Source organism: Oncorhynchus clarkii, chromosome 16 (genome assembly GCF_045791955.1).
Source record: "Oncorhynchus clarkii lewisi isolate Uvic-CL-2024 chromosome 16, UVic_Ocla_1.0, whole genome shotgun sequence".
Taxonomy (NCBI): domain Eukaryota; kingdom Metazoa; phylum Chordata; class Actinopteri; order Salmoniformes; family Salmonidae; genus Oncorhynchus; species Oncorhynchus clarkii.
Genome location: NC_092162.1, coordinates 52,000,351 through 52,011,719, shown reverse-complemented (window position 1 = coordinate 52,011,719; position 11,369 = coordinate 52,000,351). Strand labels below are relative to the sequence as shown.

The following is an 11,369-nucleotide window of genomic DNA, read 5'->3' as shown; positions in this document are numbered from 1 at the left end:
ACACTGACGTAACCCCGGCAAATCATTGATTGTTTTTCTGCGACTTTCTCTAGCAGCTTTCTTGGAAGAAGGAAAAGCGCTACAGCCGCTCACGCACTGTCAAGTCAGAGGGGCTATTGGCTACTATCCAACATTCAAACTGTCAATCAAGATGAAAGGGCTATATAAAGCCATAGTACCGGTAGTTAGACAGTTAGAACAGTCTGAGCATATAGGCAGTTGTAGACGCGAGATCCAGTCGGTCTGTTGCTTGACGCACGCACTGTGTTGGCATTGGCGCGCCATGTCAGCTATTATCACTGCATTTTCGTACTGTTCCTATTATGACAAAGACGTATGTGTGTCGTACCTCTGATATTAAAACTGGATTGATAAGAATTTTGTCGTAGAGGGGTAGTGGTATGGAGAACACTTAGACATCCATCTGGCATGAGCCACGCACTTTGGGAAGGTGTGGATTGTCTATGTGGCTACTCCAATTTTATTCTCAGCAAAAGGCATCTTTATACCTAACAAAGTCGTAATGGATTTAAATAATTTCGGAAACGCGGTGCTTTTCACGTTCCACATCATCTTTTGCATATTGAAAGCATGCTTGCGGTTGTTGCTCCCGAGCAGACGGAAAGACCTTCGCGGAGAGGTGGTATTGATCACCGGGGGTGGACGGGGCATCGGTCGGCATTTGGGGAAAGAGTTTGCAAAACATGGAGCAAAAAAGGTAAACTAATTACTGCGTTTTGTATTACCAATTTGTGTGTTCTACTTGATAAACGCCCAGTAATAATACTAAAAAAAAGCAAAGCATTAACAGACAGACAGCTCACATCGCTTCACACAGCATCTTTGTTATCCTGGTTTTCATAAATAGAATATGAACAGGAATTCCAAAAACAATTGAATAATCTGACAGTTGGGGGGGAAAGAAAAGGGACAGTTGTTTGGAAGTGTTTTATATATTTTTTTCTATTTTTTCTATTCTAGCATAACTTCAGAATCGAGTATTTTTGTATTACTTCAGTTCGATTAAAAACTTGATATTCACCTTTCGGTGTGTTTTTTCATGTGAAAAGTATTGGGAAAGCCCCAGTACTTACTACACTAGTGGAAAAAAGCCTGAACTCTTTTAGCCCCTAGCTGACCTGGGTGATGTATGATGTGTAGTGTTCTCTTGTGGAGCGATGGGTAACGATGCTTCGTGGGTGACTGTTGTTGATGTGTGCAGAAGGTCCCTGGTTCGCGCCCGGGTATGGGCGAGGGGACGGTTAAAATTATACTGTTACATTGATGCTGTTGACCCGGATTACTGGTTGCTGCGAAAAAAAGGAGGAAGGTCAAAAGGGGGGTGAGTGTAACGGATGTGAAACGGCTAGCTTAGTTAGCGTGGGCGCTAAATAGCGTTTCAATCAGTGACGTCACTTGCTCTGAGACCTCTGAGACCGTAGTAGTTCCCCTTGCTCTGCAAGGGCCGCGGCTGTTGTGGAGCGATGGGTAACGATGCTTCGAGGGTAACTGTTGATGTGTGCAGAAGGTCCCTGGTTCGCGCGGGGACGGTTTAAAATTATACTGTTACACAAACACAGGTGTTTCTTCAGTCCCTGTGCTTTACAATGGGGGCGATGACAGGTTGGGTGGATGGCTCCGTGGAACTACAATGATGTTGCCTTTTTAACCTCAACTCAGTGACTGTTCGATAAAGTTCACTGACAGGGTAGTGGAATGCACAGTTCAGAGTAAGGTGAAAATATTCCTTTTATCATCAAAGCATTTGTCATTGTTGTAAAATGATCTGGTGTGTGTGTGTGTCTGGCCAGTAGCCATCCATCCTGGGTTATCAGTGCACAGGGAGACACACCCTCTGGAGAAGATATTAGATCTTAACGTTTCTTCAATTAGATCCACTTTAGCCGACAACCGCATAGCAGTTGTTTTAGCGGTGTCGGAGGTAGAACTGCATTAGAGCTGTCAAATCCCCAAGCGGCTCATGGCTTTATACCTAAAGCGGACCTTGTCGTTGGCTGCACGGCGTCGCATTAAGAGAAATTCCATGCAGCCTTGTTTACAAGTTCAAACACTGGAATGTGCGACATAATTTACACCTTGATTAGGCTGATAGACATCTTTATTTTTATGTAATGATTTTCAATTTGCGCATTATTTCTATATAGCTTACATTTTCTCATTCTGAATTTCTAACGCGAGTGGGACAAGTGTGGCTTCATGACAACCAACCATGTTACAGCTCCGACACATCAGCTATGCGCATGTTGGCTATCACCGGTTAACATTTGATTAATTAGGGCTCTACTCAATCTATAAAGCTGAAGCGTTAGACTCGTGATACTTTTAGATTGAGATGACATGCAGCATTTACCGTAAATACAGTCTCCGCTAAAGTGGGAACGTTGCCTTCAAATTTCAAACACTAAAGTTCAGAGCCTTAAGTCATTGGATTTCCCTCAACTGCACATCAAATAACTTGTCTGTGGTTGCGCAATCTCTAGCTAATGCCTCTTCAATTAGCAATTAATCATACAGAACTCTGCAACGCACAGCAATCTCAAACAGACGGGAAAGATGTTAACGTAATAGAGTATAGTTTGAATCTATTGTAAGCTACCTGAGCACTGGTTTAAGAATGCATGCAACATTTTACCAATGCAATTTGAAACATAAAATGATACATTTTGGTTTGACGAAATTATTTTTAATATTAATCTACAACCCTAATATATAACCATTAAATTAAAAACAACCTTCCTCTTACCACCCAGAAAGCCTATGTTTATTTGTGATTCCTACAAGCTAACACAAATCCAAATATGCATTCTCATGTCAATGGACTGCCCTTTTTGACCGCTCTGCCTGTTGTCAGTTGATCCTGTGGGGCCGCACTGAGAAGTGTCTGATGGAGACCTGCGAGGAGATCTCTCTCACCACCGGAGCCGAGTGCCATTACTTCCTGTGTGACGTGGCCAATCGGGAGGAGGTGTACAAGCAGGCCAAGGTGGTCCGAGAGAAGGTACAGTAGAGCGAGCTGCACCCAAATTAATGACCTAGTTCCAATGTCATTTACAGTAGATAACAAACACCTGACAGTAATAAATTGTCTTCCACATCCAACCAGTCTTTCAAAGGTTGCCTTTGGAATCTTCCAGTGTTTCACAAGGATATACAGTATGATGTATCAACTTAACCAGTGGTGTAGTGGTGCCTGGAGAAGTGAGTATGTTCTAATTCAGCCCAAAATGTTCCAAACGGCCTGCCCAGTGAAGGAAAGGTGCCCTGTATTATAAATTATATGAGAAACAGTTACATACACTCTCTGAAAGACCTAACATTATAAATCCCATATTGGTATTTCAGTCAGGCCAACCCAAGTGTACTGTGCAAGTAGGCTTACTATTGAACAAATAAATTGGGCTGTCAACTGAGTCAGAAATGTACAGGTTTTTGATGTTCACTCTCAAAGTTGCTGTTTAAATAGTAAAACAATAAAATTGGATGTTCTTAAACCACATCAGGAGACTAGTTTGACTTTTTTTTGTGTAGTTACCCTTTAATTCAGTCGTTCTGTAGCACATGAGTTGGATTTTGCAAAACAAATGGCCACTGGATTGAGGCATTTCATGATATCATTCTGCAGGTAGGCATAGGCTACTTTGTAGGTAGTTAACATTTAATTGAGAAGGTTTTTGGGAAGACCTTTCCATCTACCAGAAGACGCTTGGGCCTATCATTAGCAACTCTATTTTTCCTGTTCCTTCATTTAAAAAAAAACATGGACGTTTTCCTTCATGTTATGAGGCATGTCTTACCTTGCTTTAAAGTAGACTACAGCCAAAATTCCATCATAGAAACGTGAAGGCAATTATTTTATAACTTCCTCATGTGTTTACAAAGACCTCATTATTGGTTTCCATCTAGCAGCCAAAGGCATTGTCCTAGTCATATTAGCAACACATGATAGTTGTTGCATCTTTAGGTCTCCCCTCTTTCTAAATGTCTAAAATTGATTTCTATCTGTCATGTTTGGTGTGCATTTTAGGGAAAGGGGGATACCTAGTCAGTTGTACAACTGAATGCGTTCAAATGAAATGCGTCTTCCACATTTAACCCAACCCCTCTGAATCAGAGGGGTGGGGGTGGGGGGGGGGGCTGCCTTAATCGACATCATCGGCGCCTGGGGAACAGTGGGTTAACTGCCTTGCTCAGGGGCAGAACGACAGATTTAAAAAAATTATAATTACTTGTCAGCTCGGGGATTCGATCCAGCAACCTTTCGGTTACTGGCCTAACGCGCCTTCCTACCTGCTGACCGATGTTTTCCCTCAAATTGCATTTTGGAACATTCGTGCATAGGCCTACCGCTGTGTTCACATTGCTGCACCTAAAATGTGAAGAAATAATAGTTTATCAACATTTTTAGGTGAACATTCTGATAGGTTCCATCAGTCATATTAATTGATACAGCATATACCTCCAATACACAAGGCTACTTTGATGCACATCGTAGGGATTAAGAAGTGAGTATGCGCAATAAACACTGAAATACGTGGGTCTATACCTGTGTATACCCTCCTACACCACTGAGTTTAACTCAAGTCTTATAATAAGACAAGGATTAACATGACATAATTATCGCTCACTTATCAGCCTTTCAATTATACCAAGGGAAACAAAGTGATAAATATTATTTGTGAAATGCTTCGTGAACAGGGAAATGCTTCGTAAACAGCCGCTGTAGACGAACAGTGAAATGCTTCGTAAACATCCGCTGTAGACGAACAGTGAAATGCTTCGTAAATAGCCGCTGTAGACGAACAGTGAAATGCTTCGTAAACAGCCGCTGTAGACGAACAGTGAAATGCTTCGTAAACAGCCGCTGTAGACGAACAGTGAAATGCTTCGTAAACAGCCGCTGTAGACGAACAGTGAAATGCTTCGTAAACAGCCGCTGTAGACGAACAGTGAAATGCTTCGTAAACAGCCGCTGTAGACGAACAGTGAAATGCTTCGTAAACAGCCGCTGTAGACGAACAGGGAAATGCTTCGTAAACAACCGCTGTAGACGAACAGGGAAATGCTTCGTAAACAACCGCTGTAGACGAACAGGGAAATGCTTCGTAAACAGCCGCTGTAGACGAACAGGGAAATGCTTCGTAAACAGCCGCTGTAGACGAACAGGGAAATGCTTCGTAAACAGCCGCTGTAGACGAACAGGGAAATGCTTCGTAAACAGCCGCTGTAGACGAACAGGGAAATGCTTCGTAAACAGCCGCTGTAGACGAACAGTGAAATGCTTCGTAAACAGCCGCTGTAGACGAACAGTGAAATGCTTCGTAAACAGCCGCTGTAGACGAACAGTGAAATGCTTCGTAAACAGCCGCTGTAGACGAACAGTGAAATGCTTACTTCTGGCATAAAACGAGATTTGGGTTTTTACAACTAAATATGTTAATTTTTGTACCTTAGGTGGGCGACGTCACCATTCTAGTGAATAACGCTGCAGTGGTTCATGGGAAGAGTCTGATGGCCAGTGACGATGATGCTCTGATGAAGACTCAACACATCAACACGCTGGGCCAGTTCTGGGTGAGTGTTAAAAAATATGTACTTTAGATAAGTATGCAGCAAAGTGCTCATTCATTATGGCATTATGTTTTGAAGCTTGTATGAATTTAGATTTGTTTCAGTTCCGAGGCTCAGTATTAGAAATATTAGGGTCATCTTTCAATATGTATTGATCCCACATGTGAAGGGGAGAAACTACTTTACTCTAAGTACTGAATCATTGGATCTAAGGTAAAATGCTGGCAACAGAGTGCTGGTTGACACTCTTAATAAAAGGATCTTACATGATATTGGTGTTTGTCCTCTGATCTACACAGATGGGATGTGGAACAGGTTTGGTTCCCCTTCTCTCTGAGTGCTGCAACCCTTCTGTTAAGGTTGCCCAATTCCAGGAAGTAGGGAGGGAACCTAGTATGAGAGAAGAGTGAAGGAACAGCTAGGGAATAGTAGTGAGTGGAGCAGAACAATGTGCAGACTGTCACGTTTCTCTCGCTCTCTCCAATTCAATGGGCGTTATTGCCATGGGAATCATATGTTTACATTGTCAATTTCACTTGCTTTGGCAATAAGAAATTAACAGTAAACATTACTCACAAGTTTTAAAAGAATAGACATTTCAAATGTTATTGTTGGCTATGTACAGGTGTAACAATGTACAAATAGATGAAGTATGAAAGGGAAAATAAACAGATAAATATGGGATGTATTTACAATGGTGTTTGTGCTCCACTCGTTGTCTTTTTATGTGGCAACAGGTCACACATCTTGCTGCTTTGGTGGTACTGTGGTATTTCACCTAAAATATATGGGATTTTATCAAGATTGGATTTGCTTTCAAATTCTTTGGGTTTTTGTAATCTGAGGGAAATATGTGTCTCTACTATAGTCATACATTTGGCAGGACGACAGAAAGTGCAGCTCAATTTCCGCCTAATTTTTGTGGTCTCACAGGCAGACCTGACTCTTGAAGACAGGCTATGGTGGCCTTTTTCTGATAGCAAGACCATGCTCAGAGTCTGTACATAGTCAAAGCTTTTCATTTTGGTTCAGTCAGTGGTCAGGTATTCTGCTACGGTATATTCTCGTTTTAGGGCCAAATAACATTCCAGTTTGCTTGTTTTATTTTGTTGTTCTTTCCTGTGTGTCAAGTAATTATTTTCTCATGATTTGGTTGGGTCTAGTTGTGTTGCTCTGTGGGGTCTGTTTGTGTTTGAACAGAGTCCCAGGATAAGCTGACAGAGTGCACTCTTCTCCAGGTTCATCTCTCTGTAGGTGAGGGCTTTGTTATGGAAGGTTTGAGAATCATTTCCATCTAGGTGGTTGTACAATTCTATTGCTTTTTTCTGGATTTTGATAATTGGTGTGAATTGACCTAATTGTGCTCAGCATTTATTATTGGTGTTTTACTGTATGTTGTACACTGATGTTTTTGCTGAATTCTTCATGCAGAGTCTCAATTTGGTGTTTGTCCTATTTTGTGAATTATTGGTTGGTGAGTTGACCTCGCATCCATAGAGGGCAATGGGTTCTATAACTGATTCAAGCATTTTTAGCCAGATTCTAATTGGGATGCTGAATTTTATGTTCCTTTTGATGGCATAGAAGGCCCTTCTTGCCTTGTCTCTCAGATCGTTCACAGCTTTGTGGAAGTTACCTGTGGTGTTTAGGCCGAGGTCTGTATTGTCATATGCTTTAGGACAACAGTGTCTAGGTAGAATTTGTGGTCCTGGCAACTGGAAATTGTTTGGAACGCCATTATTTTTGTCGTACTGAGATTAACTGTCAGGGCCAAGGTCTGGCAGACTCTGTGAAGATCTAGTTGCTGCCATCCTTGGTTGGGGACAGAAGCACCAGATCATCTGCAAACAGTAAACATTTGACTTCAGAATCAAGTAGGGTGAGGCTGGGTGCTTCAGACTGTTCTATATCCCTCACCAATATGTTGCTATAAACTTTGAAGATGGTGGGGCTCAAGCTGCATCCCTGTCTTACCACGCGGGAGTTAGATTCTATTGATTCTTCAATTACATTGAGCTGATGTCTGACATGCTGTTCTTTCTTTTTTCTTAGTCTATTTCTGTATTGTTTTAGTGTTTCACCACAGTGAAATGTTTTGTCCAGGACGTTGTCGTAAAGGGATTGAATTGGTTTTTGGCTAATTGTTTTTGTTAGGTTTCTGCACTACCCTCCCATCTATAGTATGCAAGTTGTTTGCTTTGATGCCTCAATCATTGATTGAGTATTGCTCTGTTCATGTAGACTTTGATTCTGCTGTGATCTGATAGGGATGTCAGTGGGCTGACTGAGAGACTCTGGGTTGAGGTCAGTGATAAAGTAGTCTACTGTACTGCTTCCAAGAAATGAGCTATAGGTGTACCTACCGTAGGAATCCCCTCAAAGCCTACTATTGACTATACCTACCCAGCATGTGACAGAGCTGAAGGAGTTGTGACCCGTTTTTGTTGGTGGTTTTGTTGGTCGTAGAGGTGGCATATTGGGGCAGGAATGCTGTCATCTTCAGGTAGGTGTCCCCCCACCCCTCCCCCCTGTGTCTTGATGTTAGGTTCTTGTCCAGTTCTGGCATTTTGGGTCACCACAGACTAGTACATGTCCCTGGATCTGGAAATGATTGATCTCCCCTTCTAGGATGGAGAAGCTGTCTTCATTAAAGTATGGGGATTCTAGTGGGGGGATATAGGTAGCACACAGGAGAGATTATTTTTTTTGCAGAGATTATTTCCTTATTTAATTGTAGTCTCTTTCTCTAGACCACCAAAGCCTTCCTACCCCGCATGCTAGAGCTTTGCCATGGCCATGTGGTGTGTATCAACTCCATCCTGTCCCTGTCCTCCATCCCGGGGGCCATAGATTATTGCACCTCCAAGGCCTCGTCCCTGGCGTTCATGGAGAGCCTCACCCTGGGCCTGCTGGACTGCCCTGGGGTGGGCTGCACCACCGTGCTCCCCTTCCACACCAACACTGACATGTTCCAGGGCATGAGAGTCAGGTAAGTCGGACCACCATGGGCCTCCCATACATTGGGCCTCCCATACATTGGGCCTACTATACATGGCACTCTAGTTTTGCTATGGGTCAACCAGTGTATAGTGAGTCAGCACACAGAAATGACACATGGGCTCAGATAGAGGTTCCTTAAGAAAACCATAGATGGAATAACCAATCCCATTCACACACCAATGGCTGGAGGAATAAGTTCAGTATTGTTGATTCATCCATTTTGTGATAAATTCATGACACATTTCACATGTCTTGCATGGCTAAATATATATATTTTTAATTGAACCTTTATTTAACGAGACAAGTCAGTTAAGAACAAATTCTTATTTTCAATGATGGCCTACCGGGGAACGGTGGGCAGAATCTTTCGGTTACTGGCCCAACTCTCTAACCACTAGGCTACCTGCCGCCGAAAAAAGAGTGAAGGTGAAGTGTTGTGTTCAACCCCCAGGTTCCCTCAGCTCTTCCCCCCGCTAAATCCTGAGCTGGTGGCCCAGCGGACGGTGGACGCAGTCCGGACCAACACTCCGTTCATCTACTTACCTTGGACCATGCATGCTCTCGTTATTCTCAAGAGGTAGGGGGACCCAATCTGTCATGAGCTAAAGCCGTATGGATTAGTCTAGTCTTCAGGTCTCAGACAATGTTCATTATTTAAGTTAACTTAAGTACCTCTGTTACACTAACATGCTCCATTCCCATCTCCAACAGCTTCCTGCCTCAGGCAGCTCTGGAGGAGATCCAGCGTTTCTCAGGGTGCTACACCTGCATGGACACCTTCAAGGGACGCACATAAGAACGGAGAGGCTACACACGAGTAGTGAGCATCAGAAGCACGAACATTGTGGCTTGGCACCAAGAACCGCACAACAGCTTCCTATCAGATGAGTGGAAGTATCTCCAAGACAACAGAGGCCGTAGGAACTATGGGTACTTGGGGTCACAGTGCCCTGATGGTGCAAGAAGAGATTTGCTGTGGAATCTTGAATTGAATAGTGGTGTTTGGGTTGCCAGATTGGCTGGCCCCAAACTGATTTCTATGCTGCTTGGAGTTGGTTGGTGTTTCCTCCAAAGCCTTTCAGTTTGGGATCATGGACTAAGCACCAGATGGACTGGTATTCAGAACTGATCAAGCCTTACCACTGTGGTAAACTTCCCATCTGTCTTACTAATGATACCATTACTAATTTGAAAATGCACAGAGATTAGGTTGCATGGATTGTACTCAGTATGTTAACAAATGAGTAACTTCTGGTAGTTGCATTTCATTTGCGACTTCTTGGAGTTTTTGTGTTAAGAAAAAACCGGTGTTAAATCTGTATTCAATAGTCATATTTTGGGGATTTACCACTTGACAGTATTGCGAATATGCTGTTTTGTGTGTGTTTGCGCAGATCCAGTCTTTTGAGTTTTTTTTATTGTCTGCTAAAGACTCCAGCCTTCTCATGGTCAACATTCCTGTGCTGCAGCCCTGCCAATTGTGAGCTCATTGTTCGTTTTGTAAGGGTTGTCATAACACTCTCTGCTCCATAGGAAAGTTTACCGGAGAAGTTCCTTCCATTTGAAGACCCATAGAAATGGTTTCAGGGGGACACGGGCAATACAATCAACTTTCTCAGATTCATCATTCATTTGACACATGGGATAACATTCATTTGATCCTATACTGTGCCTACTGAACACACCCTCTTTATCTGTCCCTCTCGGCTCTGTCTTTTAATCTTCTTTAGTATGGTCATCCATCTGGAGCACAGACAGCTGGAGAATCATACCTGGCCTGGTGGGCTCTATTGTCTAATATCAGTTTTCCCACATTATGTTGAACTTCGGGTTATCTAGGGTTACGGTGGTTATGGTTAGCATCTTAAGTAGGTATAGGTATTAAACATTAAACTTGATGTATCTTGATCAAAGAATTCCTGAATGGGAGAAAGTTTTGATAAAACAAACTCACTTAGACACATTTAGTGCACAATCATACTACTCTGGTCAATAAAATATAACAGTGATTATTTGTTTTAGACCAGAAATGTTTCAGAATGGAATCCTGAATATAATGGTCCAACCAATGATGTGTGTGTATATACACCCTGGATTGCAGATGCTATGTAATGGCCAATGGGAGGCTTTGAAGCCACCAGTTGGCCATATTGGCACTCCCCAGTCAGAGCACCCCTCCATAAAAATGAATGGAATTCCACAGTATTTCAATTAAATGTTTCAAGGATAAAATTACCTGTAATTGTTGTTGTTGTAGTGGGGTCAGTAACAGAACTTTCTAATTATTTGACTTTAAGAAAAATGTTTAAATTTGTTTTAGCTCACATAATATAAACATATGCATTAAGGTGTCTGTAATAGAATGAACATGGCAAATAAATAAATTAATAAATGCATTTCTATAGCTTCCAAAATACAATGGTGGGCGAGTGTCAAGGTGGAGGGGTGGAGGATTGAAAAAAGCACCCTGTCAGTCATATAGAGTGTGTGCGTGTGTATATATGAGATTTAAAAAAATATATATATTAATATATATATAGGGATCGTTTCAATTAGATCCGCTTTAGCCAACATCTGCATAGCGGGAGTGGAACTGTGTTAGAGCTGCAAATGAGTGGCTACTGTAATCTAACGCCTCTTGTCCTGAAGCAAGCACCAGCTAGCCTTGAGCTGGCCTCGAGCTAGGCCCATATACCAGCTAATTCTAGGGCTACAATACCTCCTTTGCCAATTGGCCTGGAACACTTTATTGTCGACACGGAGCCCCGCCGATCCATCAC

General features: G+C 42.4%; 1 protein-coding gene across 1 annotated transcript; it reads left to right on the top strand.

Moving 5' to 3' along the window:
* Positions 1–191: 191 nt before the first annotated feature.
* On the top strand, positions 192–11,005 carry LOC139367697 (short-chain dehydrogenase/reductase 3-like). Its single transcript, XM_071105990.1, has 6 exons — positions 192–718; positions 2,873–3,019; positions 5,473–5,592; positions 8,340–8,578; positions 9,041–9,166; positions 9,301–11,005. Exons 1-6 carry the CDS (start codon positions 524–526, stop codon positions 9,383–9,385), a joined length of 912 nt encoding a protein of 303 aa, XP_070962091.1. The 5' UTR covers positions 192–523; the 3' UTR covers positions 9,386–11,005.
* The last annotated feature ends 364 nt before the right edge of the window (positions 11,006–11,369 follow it).